This window comes from Cottoperca gobio, chromosome 11 (assembly GCF_900634415.1).
Source record: "Cottoperca gobio chromosome 11, fCotGob3.1, whole genome shotgun sequence".
NCBI classification, from domain to species: Eukaryota; Metazoa; Chordata; class Actinopteri; order Perciformes; family Bovichtidae; genus Cottoperca; species Cottoperca gobio.
This window is the reverse complement of record NC_041365.1, coordinates 5415055-5436691: the sequence shown is the minus strand read 5'-3', so window position 1 is coordinate 5436691 and position 21637 is coordinate 5415055. Positions and strand designations below refer to the sequence as shown.

The following is a 21637-nucleotide window of genomic DNA, read 5'->3' as shown; positions in this document are numbered from 1 at the left end:
GATGTTCACATGGACTAAGTAGGTTATAGATGACACAATGTACGTTGCAGTGCAGATTTACTGCAAATAGAAAAGCAAACAGATTTAATCCATTCCATATTTGCTCACCTTAACCTCACCACGGTGGTCAGTCAACTCAGTACAATGTCAAGGACTAAATAGGGTGACTGCAACCTCAGGGTTTAAAGTTCAAAATCAACCACTGCACCAACTTAATAGTTTTTAATAATTGGTGCGGTTAATCATGGAGTGCACTATTATATGTCTTTACACCATAAACATGGCATGACCTAGACTTTCAGGAGAGTTGAGGAATACAGAAGAATAACTAGATAAAACGATCAAAAATCACATTTAAAGTCCCAGGATGGAGAAGAAACATCTTTAATTTGTTCCCAGTTTGATAGAGAGAGAATGTCGACATTATTGCATTTCAAGCTAAACTTTGAAATATTGTGCTGCCCTCTTGTGGTCAGATGCTGACCTCAAACACAAAAGAAACTATGTATAAAATGTCCCAGTAACCATTTCACACTCCCCTAATCAAGTTAACAAAATACAGCCACAAATAAAACAGACAGTGAGACACACATGAGACCATTTATGGGCCTTGCGTGATTTGAAAGGGTGTCTGGTTTTAAAAGAAAAGTCTCTGAACGGTCCACTCAAAAACGCATAACATATAAAAAGTGCAATTCGGTAGACGGGAAAAATACTTTTACAGATAGAAACGGAGAGCATCATGGGTAAATGCGGGTACAGGATAAGTGATGTAACTGCTGTGTGGGCTGGTGAAATAAGGAGCAGCACTGGCTCTTGTGTAGACAGGGAATGAGGACTCAGTGCACACATGCATCCTGATGGGCTGAGCAGCTCCATCAGCACTGAGTCCATGGTGTGTGCTGCCCCCTGTTGAGCAGATTGGGGAACTTCCAGCTGAAGCTTGTAGGAGGAGAGGCTCCTCAGAGTCCCAGCTGAAGCTCCTCTTTGTCCAAACTGGTCTGTGTGTGGAGCGAGGCTGCTGCTCCACTTTGAGCGGCACACTGGACAGAGGAGAAGCTCTGGAGGCCCGAGCAGAGGCACTGTCTCTCTTCAGCAGGGATTCAATGGAGAAAGGACTGCTGAACTTCACCTCACATTTGATCTGAACAGCTCTGCAGGCTGCAGGTTCAGGAGAGGGAACAGCTGAGCAGTGCTCGGATGATCTGCTCGTGTTCTCCGTTTCCACTTTGGAGGCCAACTCAGGGAAGAGGCGCAGGATTCCTTTGAAGTGACGACGCACCATCTTTGTTGTGATCTGACTGGGCTCCAGTTTCCAGTAGTTTCTCTTACTGTCCAGAGAATCTGGGATCACTGGAATCTGAAAGATACCAAACAGGGTTTTAGAGACAACTTCAGTTGTTTAATAAAATATTCATGTTGATCTGAGAAAAAACTAAAGTTTTGGAATGAAAACTTACCTTGACAAAACATTTGTTGGTTGATAAACAAACTCTGATGTTGTTCTCAACAGATCTTTTGTCTTCAGAGATTACAGGAGCCAGTCTGTCCATCAACTAGAAACACATCAGGTTGAAATGAGTTTAAAGTGAAGACATGTGCTTCATATGGCACTTTTCATTAAAGACAGTTCTTGCACATGTTGTGACTCTTACCTGAGTAAAAGTGAGCATCTTGCCTGGAGCGTCTTGCAGGACGACAGAGATCTTAGCCAGGTAGGTGGTGCTCCTCCTGAACAGACCTCGCTCAGAGCTGCTGGCTGCAACAAAGAGAGGCAGCTGAGCTCCACACTTCTCAGTCCTGTTCTGCATCTTGTGTGTTGGAGGATCAGAGGAGTCAGGTCCCACACACACACACAGAAGTGAGATCACAACCTCACTCAGAGCAGATGTGGACCAGAAGAGGTCTGGATATAAGTCCTGTTGGGACTATAGGACATTAGAGGGTGTGCACTGCAGGTTAATGAGGACCTTTTGATAAGTAGATGAGCCATTACTGCTGGAGGCGGAGCCAGTGATCACAGTAATAGTCTATTTCCAAAAGGTCATCAGCACGTCTATATGGATGTTCTGAGAGTCTGATCTGCCTCTTTGTTCATTAGCAGTTACATTTTCAGACTTTAACATTGAGGTAATAGAAGTCCAACATTGCATACACAATATTAGAAACATTTCTTTATTAGAATGTCTGATGGCTTTCAGCTGTGTTTAATTTTAGATGCTTCATTCAAAATATACATCTAAAATGTAAATCAACAAACTACGAAATGAATGACAAAGTATTGCCAACTTTTGAAGCTATAGTGACTTTTAAAATAAGCCAACATATTCTATTTACCCTAATCCAACATTACTAACAATAATACGTTTTAGAATATATATTGCAACAGCTTGAATAATCTTAAAGTCACAGTAAAGGTTTTTGGTGAGATGTGCAGCACTCACATTAAAGTCGTTTTCTCAGTGGACAAACTTCAGCGGATTCTCATTTATCCACAGATGTATTGCTCCTCCTTCAATATGTAGAAGGTTACTGTGGACATTGTAACTTCAGTAATTATTCAATAAACTCCCAACCACAAGCTTCCATCTTCCATATCTTAAGTTGTTCTAAGAGACAACATGAAGAAGTTGTTTGTAGCTGCTCTGATTATACACACTGACGTTCCAATGAACCATCTAATCACATTCCAGCAGTTTGCACTCCTTCAAAGTCAAACCTACTGTCCTTTGTCCAACACAATGACAAAAGTAATTTACATTCACATGCATCAACACATTACCTGTGCTGAATACTTTAAAAACAAGTTTGGAAGTTGACTCTGACGCTGTGAGCGGTTGACTGAACACCAAAGCAGCTGATTTCACTTGTATGTGATTGAAGCCGTGTTACTCAGCTGCTCTGGTGTTGTTCCGAGAAGCAGGTTTAGTTAGATGTCTGGATACTATTGCTGAACCTGGAATGAACCAATCCAGATTTGGAAGGGTTTCCAGGTTTTTAATCAGGACAGTTGTCAGATAAATAAAATAAAATGTCACTATCACATTCGCAATGATGACAGACCACTCAGGTAAATCATGGGCTAGGACCACACCATCAACTGACATGCAAAGAAATAGTTTAGATGATGAAATGAGCTGATGGGAATGTCCCAGGGGAACCTGTGAGAGATGATAGGGGAGAGGCAGAAAAGAGGGACGGAGGGTGAGGAACGAAAAATGAGAAGGTAAGGGCGTGCAGGACAGGAAAGTGTTTATAGACGTATGACAGGAATGAGGTGTGTTTCAGGTTGATACCCAATGTTTAACCATTATAATAGCTATTAGTTCATTCATCTTATAATGAAGAGGTAGACATGTTCTTGCTAGAACAACTCAGTTGTTCACAAATCAGGCAAGATTTATTTTTTATCAAGGGCAGATTATCCTCGTATGTTAGTAAATATAGTGTATTTCTAATATAAACTCAGTAAACAGTACAAGTATAATACATTTCGATCCGTTTAGTGTGGTTAAAATGAGTATATTTGCCATGCTGTAGGCTAGAAGAAGAACAATCAGATAGCACTATTATCTTTAAACTCACACAGTGTACTTTAAAATGTGTTCAGTGTGTGTTAGTGAAATAGTCCAGTCGTCTGTTCTCTCAGAGGAACTGAATGTGAACGAAGCTTAGATGTGAACGTGTAAATCACCGGAATGTGACCAAAGAATTACGTCCCACTCGAAACTATTGTGTTTGATGAATTCGGCCATTTGAACTGTTACATTCCAGAGATTATTATTATTACAGCCTTTGTCTGAGAAGGATTTACTTGTTTGTGAAGGAGCGCAGTGGTTTAATCTACAAAATATTTATTATGTACTTTTCAATCACAATATTAGAAAAAGTCCAAATCGTGCAAAATTAAAAGTTTAATCTAAATGTTTTTTTTAAATGAGCAATATTAGACTGCGTAAGTGTTTGATAAAGAATGCCCAACATATTGCCAGGACCTAGACATTTCATTTTCTCAAAGTAATAAGAAAATTGAACTTTCTATTTCATTATAGTTTAGTTTTAGTTGGTTTTCAGTGTGTGTTTGCTAGTTTTAGTTTAGTTTCAGTTTGTCAGAAAGGTTTAGTTTTACAGTAGTTTGTGTTGGTTAGAGCCAGGTATAATATCTCAGAAGTATGTAGCTACATATACATACAACATATATGGTTAGAGAACTGTGTAGGAATTCCCATAATGTTAAAATCTTTTGATTTGGGAATCAACTTGAGTACTCTTGGATCAACACACAAGAAACTTTGTCACCAGCAATTCTATAAAAAAAATGTATTTAGTTTGAGTTTACAACAATATTTTTCACTGCTTATTTTTGTTTTAACTCTGTATGTAATGAGAGAACAACATGACCACTGGCATCTACCTCAGGCTGAGAACAACACTGACTGAAACTGTAATGGACTGAATCCAAAGACATCAGCACCTTGATGTTACGCAGGCTTGAATATCAGTAAGTGACACCTTTTTATACTTATTAAATGCTTCATGTGTAAAGAATCTGAATGAGTTATTTCTAAATAGGATATCTAATTTACACCAGCTTTGGACTTTTCCAGGAAGTAATTGGAGAAATATCTCAGAACATCCATATACGTAGACATCCTGATGATTGTTAGGAATTTACTTTTTCTGTGATCACTGGCTCCGCCTCCAGCAGTAATGGCTCATCTACTTATCAAAAGGTCCTCATTAACCTGCAGTGCACACCCTCTAATGTCCTATAGTCCCAACAGGACTTATATCCAGACCTCTTCTGGTCCACATCTGCTCTGAGTGAGGTTGTGATCTCACTTCTGTGTGTGTGTGTGGGACCTGACTACTCTGATCCTCCAACACACAAGATGCAGAACAGGACTGAGAAGTGTGGAGCTCAGCTGCCTCTCTTTGTTGCAGCCAGCAGCTCTGAGCGAGGTCTGTTCAGGAGGAGCACCACCTACCTGGCTAAGATCTCTGTCGTCCTGCAAGACGCTCCAGGCAAGATGCTCACTTTTACTCAGGTAAGAGTCACAACATGTGCAAGAACTGTCTTTAATGAAAAGTGCCATATGAAGCACATGTCTTCACTTTAAACTCATTTCAACCTGATGTGTTTCTAGTTGATGGACAGACTGGCTCCATGTAATCTCTGAAGACAAAAGATCTGTTGAGAACAACATCAGAGTTTGTTTATCAACCAACAAATGTTTTGTCAAGGTAAGTTTTCATTCCAAAACTTTAGTTTTTTCTCAGATCAACATGAATATTTTATTAAACAACTGAAGTTGTCTCTAAAACCCTGTTTGGTATCTTTCAGATTCCAGTGATCCCAGATTCTCTGGACAGTAAGAGAAACTACTGGAAACTGGAGCCCAGTCAGATCACAACAAAGATGGTGCGTCGTCACTTCAAAGGAATCCTGCGCCTCTTCCCTGAGTTGGCCTCCAAAGTGGAAACGGAGAACACGAGCAGACCATCCGAGCACTGCTCAGCTGTTCCCTCTCCTGAACCTGTAGCCTGCAGAGCTGTTCAGATCAAATGTGAGGTGAAGTTCAGCAGTCCTTTCTCCATTGAATCCCTGCTGAAGAGAGACAGTGCCTCTGCTCGGGCCTCCAGAGCTTCTCCTCTGTCCAGTGTGCCGCTCAAAGTGGAGCAGCAGCCTCGCTCCACACACAGACCAGTTTGGACAAAGAGGAGCTTCAGCTGGGACTCTGAGGAGCCTCTCCTCCTACAAGCTTCAGCTGGAAGTTCCCCAATCTGCTCAACAGGGGGCAGCACACACCATGGACTCAGTGCTGATGGAGCTGCTCAGCCCATCAGGATGCATGTGTGCACTGAGTCCTCATTCCCTGTCTACACAAGAGCCAGTGCTGCTCCTTATTTCACCAGCCCACACAGCAGTTACATCACTTATCCTGTACCCGCATTTACCCATGATGCTCTCCGTTTCTATATGTGATGTGTTTGGTACAATGACGTACCAGGTTTCTGCAGCACTTTATGTTTTATAATAAAATGTAAAAATAAATTAAGCTTTTGGTTGTTTTCATTAAGAATGTTAATATTAGTATGAAAGAGAACTTGTTTCGGCAGATAAGCGCAACAGGCCTTTTCAACAGCGAGCCATCATGCACAATGAACTGAAACTGAAGCAGCTAAATGGAACACACACATCATTAATATCATTAGCATTATTATTATTATCCACCTCCTCTTCCTACAGTGACACGCCTGTCATCTGTTACACTTCTTTTCATCACTACAACATGTTCAGCTTGTTAATAGCTTATCACAGAACTTGTCCAAGGAGTGTAAATTAATGAAAGTGAAAGTGAAATTATATTATATTATATTATATTATATTATATTATATTATATTATATTATATGATATTATATGATATTATATTATATTATATATTACATTATATAATATTATTTATATTATTTATATTATTTATATTATTTATATTATATTATATTTTATTGATCATCAGTTTCAAAGATACTTTGAAAGCAAAGCTACCCTAGGAAATTTAGTTTGGCTACTCTATCTAAAGCTACAAGCAGTACAAAGTACACAAGAAAGCAAAAAATGCCACTAATTGAGTTTATTTTAAGAAGTGCCTACTTGTTCACAGATCATACATGAATCAAAGAATTTAAATCCCCAACTAAATTGTTTTTTTACATGTCCCTTTTCAGACAAATTGACCGACTTGAGCCCTCATCTAAAAGAAATGAGCCTGTTGTTTTACTCATTAGTTTTGTAAAATCTTAACAATTTAAACAGTATTTAATCTGCACCTTTCAAACAATAATGAACAGCTCGAACACTGGTCAGAATAAAAAACAATGAGTAGAATTAAAGAGGTTCAATTACAGTCGAGAAGCAATGGCAAAAAATAAAGTATCCAGTACCTATAGCTGTCAGACAACTGTTAGTAGCATAAAATGTAAATACTCAGGTAAAATAAAATATCTGTTCCCAATCACAGCACTTGAGTAAATGAAGCCACACAACATAATTTCATACATTTACTGTGTCAGTGAAATAAATGCTCCTGCTGTCTGGTCCACTGAATAACACGCTGGACCCCAGATTAGGTGAAAATCACTGAAATGTTGCCAAAAGCTTTCCACTATAAAGCAGCATTGTTCTTGTTTAATCACCCACATTGCAGTGTTTGTCACCTCATGTATTACAGCTGTTGTCTCTTATGATGATTTCTTTGTAGAGGGACAAAATGAAAACAAGGGTTTTCCATCTACTAAATATGTATTAAGTTTCCTCTCAGACAATAAACTGGAGTGTAGTGAAGTACAAACATGTCTGCAGCTTTCTTTTGAAATGTGTATATTTGTTCTGAATGATTGCACACATTAGGGAAATTGTGTTTTACATTTTTATTGAAAAGTGCTGTAAAAAGCTGGTATTTCAGGTAACAAACACATTACAGACGGAAACGGAGAGCATCATGGGTAAATGCGGGTACAGGATAAGTGATGTAACTGCTGTGTGGGCTGGTGAAATAAGGAGCAGCACTGGCTCTTGTGTAGACAGGGAATGAGGACTCAGTGCACACATGCATCCTGATGGGCTGAGCAGCTCCATCAGCACTGAGTCCATGGTGTGTGCTGCCCCCTGTTGAGCAGATTGGGGAACTTCCAGCTGAAGCTTGTAGGAGGAGAGGCTCCTCAGAGTCCCAGCTGAAGCTCCTCTTTGTCCAAACTGGTCTGTGTGTGGAGCGAGGCTGCTGCTCCACTTTGAGCGGCACACTGGACAGAGGAGAAGCTCTGGAGGCCCGAGCAGAGGCACTGTCTCTCTTCAGCAGGGATTCAATGGAGAAAGGACTGCTGAACTTCACCTCACATTTGATCTGAACAGCTCTGCAGGCTACAGGTTCAGGAGAGCGAACAGCTGAGCAGTGCTCGGATGGTCTGCTCGTGTTCTCCGTTTCCACTTTGGAGGCCAACTCAGGGAAGAGGCGCAGGATTCCTTTGAAGTGACGACGCACCATCTTTGTTGTGATCTGACTGGGCTCCAGTTTCCAGTAGTTTCTCTTACTGTCCAGAGAATCTGGGATCACTGGAATCTGAAAGATACCAAACAGGGTTTTAGAGACAACTTCAGTTGTTTAATAAAATATTCATGTTGATCTGAGAAAAAACTAAAGTTTTGGAATGAAAACTTACCTTGACAAAACATTTGTTGGTTGATAAACAAACTCTGATGTTGTTCTCAACAGATCTTTTGTCTTCAGAGATTACAGGAGCCAGTCTGTCCATCAACTAGAAACACATCAGGTTGAAATGAGTTTAAAGTGAAGACATGTGCTTCATATGGCACTTTTCATTAAAGACAGTTCTTGCACATGTTGTGACTCTTACCTGAGTAAAAGTGAGCATCTTGCCTGGAGCGTCTTGCAGGACGACAGAGATCTTAGCCAGGTAGGTGGTGCTCCTCCTGAACAGACCTCGCTCAGAGCTGCTGGCTGCAACAAAGAGAGGCAGCTGAGCTCCACACTTCTCAGTCCTGTTCTGCATCTTGTGTGTTGGAGGATCAGAGGAGTCAGGTCCCACACACACACACACACACACACACACACACAGAGAGAGAAGTGAGATCACAATCTCACTGAGAGCAGATGTGGACCAGAAGAGGTCTGGATATAAGGCCTGTTGGGACTATAGGACATTAGAGGGTGTGCACTGCAGGTTAATGAGGACCTTTTGTTCCTCTAATGAGGTGGACTATTAGGGTGGTCTATAACTATTTAAATGTGATTTCTCCCTTTTATAGGACAATTTAACAGTTATTTGTAGATGAGTTTTGTTATTCTCCAGGATAAAACATGTTTATTAGCGAGGATAATACAAAAATTACTGACTTGATTTAAATGGAAATAATATTTGAATGCATACATAACGTACACATGGTATAACTAAAGAATAACACAGTAACAGCACGATATTGAGACGATAACTATTAACACATTCCTTTTATTATATGACTCATTGTTTGTATGTGTTTGTTCTGATTATCTGGCAGATGAAATTAGCATTTCATCACAGGATAAAAGAAACTCAGTCTATGGGACTCGAGGCTGTCATTAGTTTGTTTTAATCCTGCTTTGATGGATCATATACAAACAATAACATTCACAATTAAAAATCCTATTGAAGATCTATTATCATGCAAACGACCCCACCTGAGGACTCGGAGCTCGTTCACTCATGGAAAGCTCCTCGTTTACATTGAATACACACTTATCCTCTCATGTCCTATTGGACTTAAGGGCCTGTGATGATGTATCAACAGGACGGGGCTGTGAGGGGCTATACGCTTTAACTCTTTAAAGTATGCATGTTAAAAATATAAACTAGGAACATAGTACTGAAACAGGAAGTTTTGGGTTACAAGAGATAAATTGGAGAAATCTAAATGGTTTTTAATTTGTTTATGGTTTAGATTATGTTCATTAAAAAAAAAACAGTAGGATTATTTGACAGATCATGGATTTCCACATAAATGCCTTTAAGGCTGCTTGTCTCAGTCGTATACTGTTTAAATATTTCTGAAATACACCACAGCATAAACCACAGGAACCATGACTACAGTACAGTATTGAGCCCTTCTGCTGACTTACAATAACGCTGGCCACACTTCACAACGAGAACAGTCTATACAATGACTGGAGGCATGAAATACAAAGCCGTGAGGGTTTTTGCTGAGATACTGACAAGGCGTTTGCCTCAAGTCATATTATACTTTGAAATACAGCCTGCGGTTCTTTTAAGCTCAATAAACTGCTCTCCAGTATGTTTTGGTATTTTTAAAATGCTGCTGAAATCCTATTGGCACAATGAAAAGCACTTTTATAGTATTTCCCTTTTGCTTCATGTCAGATGTTTCGTCTGTTTCCCTTAAACAGTCTTTGTGCAAGTAAGATTTTAGGAGCTGGTGAGGCTCAAGACACGTTACTCGAGCGGGACAGATGAGTCCTCTGCTTTGAACCCTACAATCGTCTTATTAAGAGTCTTACAAAAACGCAAACTTGTTAGAATCTTTCCGCTCTAACAGTATGAACACAACTTGCACACAAGCCTTAAAAAAAAAGAGGCTACTTTCATTCTTTTTACACTAAAACCAAACATAATATTAGGGGGGAAATAAAAGTCCACAATTCCCACTCTCGCAAAAGACAACACACATTTTTTAAACATCGTTTGCAACCTTTGTGTCCTCATTGTAAACTTGTGTGACGAACAACAAAGAGAACCTTTTATACTACTTGATTTGTTGACTTGTCCCCTTCATACTGTAAAAGCTGTAATAACAAAAGACCTGTCAATCAAAGTAGTAAACAGTCACTACATCACATGGAAGGACAAAAGACACAGACTAAATGAAATAAAATGCCATTTTATTGTTCAGCCGTGTCATAACTTCGTCTCAGAAATAAGCACAGCACGACTACAACTGGTTCATCGACCTAGCTACCCTTGATAGCACATAAAACTGGGTTTTATTAGACCACCAATGATAGCATTAAAGAATTTTTCTATCAGACATCCAATGATAGCATACAAAATAGTTGTTAACCTACCAGTGATACTGTATATAAAACACTTGTCTCTAGATTTATCCCCAACCCACCCTCAATTTTACCCATCTCCCTCTTTAGAACATTTGTGACACTGACATATTTGATGCTTTAACAAGCACATATTAAGAATGCATAATTCTCCATTTTTGAGATTATAAAAAAAACTACACAATGTTACACTTTAAGTCAGAGTACAATTCAACTGATTATTAGTGTTCTACACATTCGGCCATAAACCAAAGGAACATTGTATAATATCACTATAACTTAACACTACATGTAATATACGTTTTTAAAAAAGACATTACAAATGATTAGCATTGAAGAGAAAATGAAGATGGCTAGTGCGAAGGCAAGCTGGGTCAGTACCATAACAGAGAATGAGTAATACAAAAAGAAATAAAAAAATAGAATAAGAAAAATAGAAACAAAAAGAAATGATAAGAATACAGGCAAGGCTAAAACATATGTTTCAAACTTTTAAGATCCACCTCATGTGCACTCATCCATATAGATAACCTGCTCCAAGACCTCCATTGTGTGATTCCACATCTCTCTGGTACTTTACCCCTTCTTCCCCCCCGCTTCAACTTGCTTAAACATTCTCATGGCAACCATCTTCTTTGTTTTTTTTTGTGTCAGGCACTTTCCAAGACCTCTTACTCCTTTCTTTACCGTCAACAACTCTACAGGCCAATCACAATGCAGGCTCTCTCAGAATACAACTGCAAAAGAGCACAGGACAACATTTTCAAATCAGTTGGTTAGTATTTATATTAATAATGTACAATACTGTGAACTTGCAAGTTATGTTTTCTGCCTTACCAATCCTACAGGTCGGTGTCAAACCAGGCCAGCTGGTTGCTGTCCATCAGGTCTTGGGAGTGGCCAAGGTCTGGCAGAGGATCAGTGTGGTGGCCCAGATCGGGCAGAGTGTCAGCATGGTAGTCAGCACCTTCCATCATGGGGTCCAAAAGGGAGTCCTGGCCGTAGGCTGATGGGTAGGCTCGGTAGGCTCCATCTGGAAATGAAATGTATACTTAGTAGAATCTGCATTTATCAAAAGTCCCATAACATCCAGCACCATAGCACTACTTTACTTGCAATCTGATCCACTGTAAGCCACACATCTTTTGTAATGTAAATTTAATGCATGTAAATATAGTTTGGAGAATTGATACAATATCATAAAACATGATATTGCAATACACAAGTGTATCTATATGTTCTCAAACCCCTATTCAATACAGTTATAACACATGTTTATAGCAATAGAAAACAACAAATCAAGATACTTTTAAAGATCAAATGACATAAATCAAAAGGATGACGAAATGAGGCGAGAAACAGACTCAGGATTTCATAAGAGATAATACGGGCACTCACCATCCTGCCTGTAAGCCAGAGGGTCTCCCTGAGCTCCCATATCCAGTCCCAGGTCTCCCGTCTATAAAAAGGCAAAAGAGTAATGAGTAAAGCCTGACAAACCAGCCTACGTAGGCAAGTGGATGTCTTTGTCTGGATTCTATAGTGCATTACTTATTGTGTACATCATATACTTATATGTACTATGCATTACTGTCATTGTTAAGTACATATTTTTTTATTTGGTTGATTTTTCGATGTGAAGACACTACACTACAGATACAAACCTGGTAAGAAGTCTATGTTGTACCAGACTTTTAACTTATTTGTGTGCGTTTACGTATGCACATGTGTATACCTCGTTCCAGGCCATGGGCTCAGTTCTGAACAAAGAGCTGGTCAACTCCACTGACAGACGTTTCTTGTAGTCCTGGGGCTTGTCCTCAGACATGCGGAACAGAACGGCGGCAGCATAGGTAGCTACAGGAACACAAGTCAGGTACAACCATTATACACAAGTACACAGACATTTAGATATGTGTGCACAGCCTGTTTTTGTGCATGGATACTCACCAACGCCCTCATTACGGGAGTGCAGCAGCTCAGTGAGGGGTGCAGTGGCTCCTTCAGCTTCAATTGCCTCAGCAGCTTCCTTGTCCTGAGCCAGCTCACACAGCACACCTGCTGCCACACGCTGGATATTCTCCACTGGAGAATACAGCAACTGGAAACAGTGAATAGGAGAGAGAAAGATAAGACACATGTAGCGAAAAAATAAGAGCGAATCAAAGTTGCTAATTACATTTACATGGCTATGGGACAGTCAGTGTCTGGCTGTACAAAGTACAGGGGGGGGGGGGGGGGGGTTAAGTTTTACCTGGACAAAGAGTGGAATGGTGTTGAGCCCTCTGATGACAATTCTGTTGTGGACATCCCGGGCCAGGATGTGCAGAGCGCCTGTGCAGCCTTCCACTATTTCCTCCATACGCACACCCTCCTGTGTGTGTTTGAAGGGGGAGGGGGGGGGAATGGAAAAATAAATACACAGCAAATTCTTAATGTTCAAATAAAGACGGCTTGAAGGCTTAGTTACACACCACAAACTGCTGCTGGTTTCCTCCCATGCTGGTGCGCCTCTGGGTGTCCTGGTGAGCCCTGACGAGCAGTTGGACCAATCGGGGGATGGCTCCCTGCTCACGCAGAGCACTGTGGTTGGCTGGGCAAAGAGCCAGGTTGCGGATCAGACCAACTGTGGCCTAGATATGGGGAAATTTAAGACATTTTAGTTAATGATGATGCGACGATATGCAAGGTTGATCCAACTGTATGCTCTGGGGAAAATGCGTAGGTGCAGAGATAATGAGATGGCTAATGACCTTGATTAGTGGCCAGTGGGACGGAGGGTGCAGTAGTTTGACCACCACCGGCAGGCCGTAATGAAGGCGCACAGCATTCTGGGCCATCTCAGCATCCTGGTGGCGGGAGGTCAGGTGACGCAGGGCACAGACCGCTGGCTCTGTGATGTCCTCTCTGTCGCCGGCCCTAAGCACTGTTCGCACCAGAGCCTCAATGCCTCCAACCTGACATGTGATGAGATCCATCAGTGGACATACACCATTACAAAAATAAGACCACAGACTAATCTATATTACACAGAGATACTTAGCCATGTACAAAGGTTGTGTGTATCGTACGTACCTGGCAGACCATGAGTTTGTTACTATAGTTGTTGCAGGTCAGGTTGGAGAGGATGCCAGCAGCACATGTCACTACATTGATATCATCACTGCCCAGCAGCTGGACCAGAGTCCCCAGGAGACCCTCCATTCCCTCCTGGAGTGCAATGCACGGGTTGGAAAAGAAAAGAAATGAGGAATTGATACATCCTAAAACAGTTCTTAACATTGAACCTGGGGGCTCATAAGAAGCATTTGCGACTACTGAGAGTGTGCTGTACCTGTTTAGTTGCAGCATCTGAAAGATTCCTCAGAGTCCAGAGGCAGTTCTGGACCAGACGCTGGCTAGGGTCTGTCAGGTGAAGCCCCAAGGCCTGCATGCCTCCTACACACACACACACACACACACACACACGCCAAATTAATCATTACATCAAAAGGAATTTCCCCTTAGAAGCAAAACTACAACTGTAAAATGCAGACCAGAACATTAAAAGGTTCAATGTGTAAGATATGCCAGAATAGAAATTTGAACAATGAACTAACATCAACAGAATGTGAAGCGGTAACAGAGTTGACGTTACTGCAAAGATGTCCATGTGTTGCAGAGATATCTACTGAAATTAGCATGCCAACTGATTAGTTCCACTTTGTCCAGTCTTGTAATACCACTTGTTCCCGCAGAGGCGATAGTGAGTCACAGTAGCTCCAGTCTGCCCTCAGACCAGAGGGAGAAGTAGTATAGCTGCCGTTCTGGCTTGTAAATATTATAGCCATGGTCCGTAGCCGTTTTATAGTTTGTTTATTGGATTACAGTCCAAGTGGCAGAAAACGACCCGCACCCTCTCCCTCCTCCTCATAGCTGCCAGGAGGCAGTTTTGTTGAGTGTATAAGTGTCAGCAGCCCCGGGAAACAGAGTAGCTGCAATTTGTTCGAGTTCAGCCACAGCACCGGAGAACTGCAGCCTCCCTGTTGCTGCAGTTACACAGGTCCACCAGCCCGCTGTGACTTGTTCTGACTGAGCCTACATAGGCGGTTGCCCAGTGCCGCCTCGGCTGACCTCTCCTCTCCGGCAGGTTGCTCTCCTGGAAGCGCCACCACCGGGAAGACTAGACGAATATGCAGTCATTTTCTAGTTTCTGCCACTTTGGATTAGTCCAATAAACAAACTAAGGCAATGTTACACGGACTACAGCCCAGTGTCCCAGTAAACACAGATGGATAAGCCCCATGTGAAGATTATAAGATGGCAGTGTTTTTTGGCTCAGAGTTTCAGCAGTCTGGTCAAATGTTGGTGTTCTTGCCCACTGACTGACAGGCATTACACAGGAGTAAATACACAATATAAAGAATAAATTAGAATACAATAAATATGGCAAACTACTAAAATATAAACATTATAGATTGTATGCCCCTTATTTCTTTGGAATTACACATTGAACCTTTAAGTATTTTTCATGGCATTGCATTTCCATTGCCTGTACATACCAGCCTCTACGATGGCAGGCTTGTTGCTTGAACAAACAGAGAGCACCTTGAGCACTCTGCTTGTGGTCCACAGCAGTTTCTCATATGTGAAGGTCCTCATGATGTTGACCAGGGCCTGGGGACCACCGCTGGCCAGAATGATCAGCTAAAACAAAGACAGATTTATGTTTATACATGCTACAAACTACTGCTAGCCAAGTTACATCAGCCGACACGTGTGGCTTTTAAAGCTGGATAGAATGTAATTCAATGCATAAATTTTCATCTCCCAATACCTTGCTTTCCTGGTTGCCATATGCAAGGATCTGCAGGCAGTCAGTAGTGATTGCCAGGAACTTGACGTTGGTATTAGACAACAGGGCAACCATCTTCTGCAGTCCTCCAGCCAGGCGCACTGCCATCTTTGCACCTTCCTGATGCAACAACAGGTTGTGGAGGGTGGTGATGGCATAGAACAAAACACTGTCCACAGGTGAGCTGGAAAATTATAAAATAAAAAAAGACACGTTAAAAACACCTTTTATATCCAGCGTTTTAGATTCAAATACACAAAATGATCTAATTAATTATATATTTAAAAAAACGTTTTATCTTAAGACATACAGACAACGGGTTCAATTCATCAGTCAGCTGTGGCTGAGGGCGCAGCAGTGTTGTCAGGATGAGGGATTTTTACATAAAGTACTGGAATAAAATTAACTTAAAATCCCGTCTTTGATGCCAGACCAATCAAGCAAAACCTCATTTTAATTACTTTGGAGCACTGAAAGTGTACGAGAGTTTGCCGTACTGTCCACATCATTTCAGGAGTACAAAGCGAAACAAAGAAACTCAAATTGGTAGAAACTATAAAGTGACTTTATAATGTAAACAATCAGCATTCTTAAAAATATATCTATTTTTCACTCATGGTGGGTATATAATCTAAATTGCTACCTGCATTTTAAGTCTATTTGTAGTCTAATATAAATTGGGTAGTTCACCATCCACTCTCAAGTGACCATTTCATCCTGCATTTAAAGTGTGGGAAAACACACGTCGCAACTTGCCAACCAGCTAGTCAGTTGTGACTGTGTTTTGGTTTTAATAGGAAATAATAAAGAGTAAAGGAAGGATGGTAATACATGTTCTAATGTGTTGCATTGTGTATGATGGGGGGTAAACCAGGCAATTTTTTTTATTGAAAGCTAAACCTTTAACACGGTTGGTCTTTATGTGCAGTTGATTCATGTGCTTAATCATGATTGATAGGCTCCTATCTGTTGCAGCAGAGTTTTTCATTTTTTCTAAAACAGTGTCCAGCATTCACAAGAGAGCCAGAGGAAAAAAGGGGGCAGCTAGGGGAGCGTCTGAGACACACAAAAATAACATTTTAGTTTATTCGTGCAATCGTCCTAAAGGTCTTTGTGATTAATAGAATATTGCAGCCTGCTGGTTATATTTCACTCTAAAACAAACATGTCTGGCCAATTAGTGGCCAGTGGGACAGAGTCAATAGCCTGTAAATGGTATTAGCGCCTGCCTTAAGAGCTACCATTCAATACAGTGCAGTATTGTACAACCATGCAAATTTGAGCTGCAAGGAAATCTAACAAACAACTCAATGCTTTCTCAGTGAAGAGCACTGCAATTCCTCCAGTATCTTACCCCAGCATCTTGACAAGGGCAGGAATGCCTCCAGACTTGAAAATTGCAAGGAGCCCCTCACGATGGTGGGAAAGGTTGTGTAAGGTTCCAGCAGAGCAGCGAGCTGTCTCCACATCACCAGTGTTCTGCATGGCACGAACAACGGCCGAAACCATTTGTGGGGAGCGCATCAGGGCATGGCGTGATGCCTCCTTCTTTGACAACTGATGCACCATTACAGCTGCTTTATTCACGACAACCTGGGACAGAGACCATTTTTTATTAGGGAAGCATGGTATAGGACGGGAAGTAAACGGCATTGCTAATAACTTACACGATACCATGTGAAAATTCACTTATTAGTACACCTACCTGGTCCTCATCATTGAGCAGTTTGGTAAGCTCAGGGATGGCCCGAGTGGCAAGCTCAGCATCATCTTGATAGTTAATGAGGTTGACCACGGCATGCTTCAGCATCTGAGAGGGCTCTGCCAGGCGCTGCACTGCTGTGGGGTGGGCAGCATCGAGCTGGGTAGGTGTGATCTGGATGCCTTCCTCCAAGGTCTCGGGGAACATGGCAGCACGCACACGCTGGGCCCGGGTCATGGCATACCCCTCAATGTCTAAAAGTTATGCAATATGGCGATTAATATCATGACATTATAGAAACATGTCAATCATCAGAGATTCATACCATTTACGCCATAGTGATGTTTTATGGTATACCTGTGGGCTCAGGAGTGAAGGGCTGGTTGAACTCCCAGTCGTAGAGACTTGGATCATCCTCCTCTGCATCAGGGTTTCCCTTGCCACTCAGAGATGGTGCTGTGGTCGTGACTCCAGACTGAATGCCTGAATCCAGGTAGGACTGCTGCTGCCACTGGGTCACTGCAGCCTTGCTGTCTCCCATTGCCATGTCCAACTCCATCAAATCAGCTACACAAAAGGGAAATCAAGGAATGACAGATTAGGAGAAGTGCAGTCTTTATTTTCTTCGACACTTTGCTTTACTAACAACTTAGTCTTTTTCAAGCCAGGAATAATTGTACTTAAAAGGTTTCAGTTATCTTATAAGTAATGACACTTATAATCTTGAGTAAATACATAGACGAGACGTAGGAAATAAAATAAAAAGTTGTCAGGAGAATAAATAGGAGTGACACAAAGTGAGAGTGACAAAAAAGTTTGTAATCCTGTTGAAGTAAAGCAAAGAAAAAGCTTGTGCTCCTCTATGCCTGATACTCTCAGGTACTGATCATAAATTAAAGTGGGTAAACATCAAAGTCCTCTTTCAAATCCCCGACCACGTTTTTCCTGGAGAAGAAACTCAGGTGTAACAAAGGATGAGTTATGATTACTTGGGATACTGAGACATGTGCTCACCTAGCTCCCGTTTCTCCTATTTCAAGTGCCTGGGGGGCTTTTGGTATTTCGTGTATTTATGTACACAGAAACTTCTATGTGTATATATGAAGGGCAGTGTCCATACCCACATAAAACTAGGTACTATATATATATATATATATATATATATATATATATATATATATATATATATATATATATGAAAGTAAGTTTTTCATACTTACACTGGGTAGCCATTGTTCTTGCCTGCCCTCAGCCCGCACAGCAGATATGTCTGCGTAAAAGGGAAAAGTACACAGGGGAAAATAAGACAACTCGCACTCAACCTTGAGTTCTTGTTTGCCAAAGCCAACCAATCGTAATGTTTATGCGTTTCTCCTACGTGGTCTCAATAATAAAACTACTGTCTTCTGCGCTACCTGTACCAGCACCCTGTGATTCAGACGCTTGTTTGGATTGCTAACGTAGCTAGAAGGGGAAATGCCGAGCCTCCACCTCCAGCCGAGAGAGCAAAGCGGTGGGTATTTCCAGGCCAGCACGAACACAATTCACCATTCAGCGGCAAAGAACATCAAAGGCATATTTCTCCCCCTCCCCCTACCACGGCCAAGTTCCGACCTCGCAGCTTGGGTTTCCAATGAGAGAAACTACCCCCTCCGCCCCGCAATCACTTCCATGACTCCTCCTCTCGTGGTGGGTCTAACTGGGAGCTTAACAAGCTACCGAATAAAAACTAAAAACCCATCTAACTGTAAAGGTTAAATCAATCATGTTTTGAGGACCTATCATTAAAAACCGAAGCGCTAGCATGAATTAGCCACCACTGCTAGCTAACAGGTTGGCTATTTTACCTTGAAAGCTCGCTTAGCTAACCTAACGTGCGTAGCTAACTCCTCCGCTAGTTAGCTAACTAGCTAACATAAACAAACACAGTTTGGGGCTTCACTCACAAAGCCTAAATTGATAAGACTTGTCCTGAGCCACCATTATTCGAAGTCATTATTATAACAAATCGGCTCAGTATTGGAATCGTGACTTTCAAACGAACCCTCCAAATGTTTTATTCTGGTTTGATTAGCTTAGCTAACCAGGACATATGAGAAGTAGATCCAAGCGCCACCGTACAAAACCTGCTGTGCTGCCAGCCAAATCAGAAAACCCCACCGGAGCCCCCTCCCCAGCCAAAGATGATTTTCTTTGGTGAAGCAAACATTGCCGCGCTGTAAATCCCATATACAATAGCTGTAGTAAACATACTATCTTTACCAAAGTCGAGCGGTTCCTCCGTGGTTGTTGTCAGGAATTTGTTGCCTTTTCTCTTGGCTGGAAATAGGAAAAGGGCTGCTAGGTGAACCACCCGTAGTCCGAACCACACCCGCTGTTGCTCCGCCGAAGATGTTGCTTCCGCCTGTGCGATCGAACATCAAGATGGCGAGGGAAAAAAATACAGTATTCTGCCGCACTCGGAAAAATAGGGCGCCATTTTTTAACAAAGTTTTAACCGTAGAAACTGTTATTTTAACGCTATTGGCACATATTGATATCTTGCTATGTTAAGAGAAGTCGGCCATTTCAATTTTGACACATTTCTAACAGGTAAATGAAATATGTTTGGTATTGTAGTGGCGGTGAGGGCGAGGAGCATTCATTAGAAAGGAATGTGATTCATGAGCTACTGTGATATGATGATAGAGGGAGTGAACAGTTACATGACTATATCATTCATTTATCGTATTAAGTGGTCATAATTTGGCAAACATTAAAGGTGATTGTCAACCGTTTCTCTCGCTTACGTGTCCCACACTTGCACACAGTTAACCTGTGACTTATTTTGCAAAACTGCAGTGGTTAAAGGAAGAGAGAAAAATAATCATTTAAAACACACATTTAAAACGTATAGAAAGTTTTAGAATGTCATGATTGAATTTCAGTTTTCTATAGAAACCCATAATCTGATCCGATCATAAAAACAAAACATTAATTGTAAGAAAAACATTAAATTGCCACATTAGCATGATACTGTGCTGTAGGTTAAATGGCATTTTATCACTTGTCTCCATTGATGTTTTTTTCGTGACATGAACTGCACAATTTGTGACAACTGATGAGTTCAATCCATCACTAACTGATTGAAGGCAGACGGTAAAACTGAGACATACTCGGCTATATCTAGGCTACATTGTGTGGCTTTAAAAGGCTTACACACATTGTATACGTTCATTCTTGAAATTATATAAAATTGCGTGCATCTCCTTGTGGGTAATTATTCATAGACTAGCTTATATCAAATTGCAATGCACATGCCTACGTAGCAACAGTCTGATATCTAATGTCCACTTAAATGCATTTAGTGTTGTGCATCTCAGCATTAAATACACTCAAGCATTGCAACAATTCAGTTAACGATAGGAAAGCTTCATTTGACCTAGTATTATAGCTACATCAAAATATAATGTATTGATAGTGAATGTAAACAATTAAAAGAGAGTGCATGTTCATGTGTCTGATACGTGCCATGGAGTAGACAAGGTCAAGTTCAAAGTGTCAACACATACCGCAAGAAATGTAAAAGGAAACATATCATTTTTTATCCCAGAAAAATCAATCATCTCTAGATGAAGAGTGACAGAAATATGTTTGGGCTAGTAAAATACTATCAGTCACATGTCTGCAAGGGGTATGATTCAGAGTGAGAACAGTAGTAAGATAGACCACATGCTTCTAGAGCAAATGGAAGTTGAGAATATTCTGTTTTATAAATGAATCTATCATGAGGTGATGACATTTATTTCAGCAAATACTTTCAGATTTTCCTTATTGTCTGCTTCTTGTCAGTGTGTGAGATTAACATCAAAACCCTTGGAATAAAAATATATTATGCTCAAGCAAATCTATTTAATCTATCTGGGTAATGACAAATACTGCATGGTAAATCCAAAAGACAATATAAAGCACAAGTATTGTTTGTCTGCAGGGTACCATCAGAACACTAGATTGCCCATCAGGAACCTCTCCTACACATTACATACCAAGATTTATTTATAAAATCGAAATGCAAACGATTTCTTACACATATTTTCATTTATTTGTCTAAATGAGTTGCTCTTACTCCTTGCAATCAGTCATGCAAGTGCATATTAGGTTCCAGTCCTGTAATGATAATGATCTGAAATGTATTGTATGTTTATGCTTAGAGCTCATGAAAATGCATACAGAATGATACTTTAAAAGTAAGCTGCCCATAAACTATGAAGCTTTCTAGAGAAATTATTTGGATACAAGACACTGGAGAAATATACTGTACATAAATAATATACACAAATCAGTCCAGCCCCCTTCAGAGTGATTAGAGATCAGAATATACTAGACAGCAGTAGCCATAGTGTCTACACGGGGTGGACAAAAACAGAAACAACTTCTCATCAACACAGATTGAAAAACACATAATGGCCTTAACAATGGTAATTTAATTGAATCAATA

The 21637-nt window shown here is 40.8% G+C and overlaps 4 protein-coding genes across 15 annotated transcripts; 1 reads left to right on the top strand and 3 right to left on the bottom strand.

The window, feature by feature from the left end:
- Nucleotides 1–336: 336 nt before the first annotated feature.
- LOC115015354 (forkhead box protein Q1) lies at nucleotides 337–2933 on the bottom strand. 9 transcript variants are annotated; one of them, XM_029442553.1, is made up of 5 exons: nucleotides 2783–2933; nucleotides 2445–2532; nucleotides 1656–1919; nucleotides 1461–1556; nucleotides 337–1360 (listed from the first exon to the last, which is right to left on the bottom strand). In XM_029442553.1, exons 3-5 carry the CDS (start codon nucleotides 1809–1811, stop codon nucleotides 719–721), a joined length of 894 nt encoding a protein of 297 aa, XP_029298413.1. In that variant the 5' UTR covers nucleotides 1812–1919; nucleotides 2445–2532; nucleotides 2783–2933; the 3' UTR covers nucleotides 337–718. The 9 variants fall into 9 exon arrangements, with proteins under 9 accessions (XP_029298413.1, XP_029298412.1, XP_029298418.1 ...); XM_029442552.1 differs by having other exon boundaries at nucleotides 1656–1811; nucleotides 2783–2932; XM_029442558.1 differs by having other exon boundaries at nucleotides 1656–1805; nucleotides 2783–2932.
- Nucleotides 2934–4777: 1844 nt separating this feature from the next.
- On the top strand, nucleotides 4778–6003 carry LOC115015356 (forkhead box protein Q1-like). Its single transcript, XM_029442561.1, is given in 4 exon segments — nucleotides 4778–5048; nucleotides 5148–5168; nucleotides 5170–5244; nucleotides 5345–6003. Coding segments are annotated over 4 exon segments (894 nt in total). The 5' UTR covers nucleotides 4778–4892; the 3' UTR covers nucleotides 5987–6003.
- A 1477-nt stretch (nucleotides 6004–7480) lies between these two features.
- Nucleotides 7481–8612, bottom strand: LOC115015883 (forkhead box protein H1-like). The gene is made up of 3 exons (XM_029443494.1): nucleotides 8418–8612; nucleotides 8223–8318; nucleotides 7481–8122 (listed from the first exon to the last, which is right to left on the bottom strand). Exons 1-3 carry the CDS (start codon nucleotides 8571–8573, stop codon nucleotides 7481–7483), a joined length of 894 nt encoding a protein of 297 aa, XP_029299354.1. The 5' UTR covers nucleotides 8574–8612.
- Nucleotides 8613–10432: 1820 nt separating this feature from the next.
- On the bottom strand, nucleotides 10433–19579 carry LOC115015554 (catenin beta-1-like). Of its 4 annotated transcripts, none has more exons than XM_029442972.1 (17): nucleotides 19423–19579; nucleotides 18381–18430; nucleotides 17518–17727; nucleotides 17164–17414; nucleotides 16813–17051; nucleotides 15441–15642; nucleotides 15166–15310; nucleotides 13959–14062; nucleotides 13700–13834; nucleotides 13378–13581; nucleotides 13099–13257; nucleotides 12879–12998; nucleotides 12575–12725; nucleotides 12360–12481; nucleotides 12023–12083; nucleotides 11462–11657; nucleotides 10433–11361 (listed from the first exon to the last, which is right to left on the bottom strand). In XM_029442972.1, the coding sequence occupies exons 2-16, from the start codon at nucleotides 18391–18393 to the stop codon at nucleotides 11467–11469; spliced, it is 2307 nt and encodes a 768-aa protein (XP_029298832.1). In that variant the 5' UTR covers nucleotides 18394–18430; nucleotides 19423–19579; the 3' UTR covers nucleotides 10433–11361; nucleotides 11462–11466. The 4 variants fall into 4 exon arrangements, with proteins under 4 accessions (XP_029298832.1, XP_029298835.1, XP_029298836.1 ...); XM_029442975.1 differs by having other exon boundaries at nucleotides 19414–19550; XM_029442976.1 differs by lacking the exon at nucleotides 19423–19579 and adding an exon at nucleotides 19205–19223.
- Between the last annotated feature and the right edge of the window lie 2058 nt (nucleotides 19580–21637).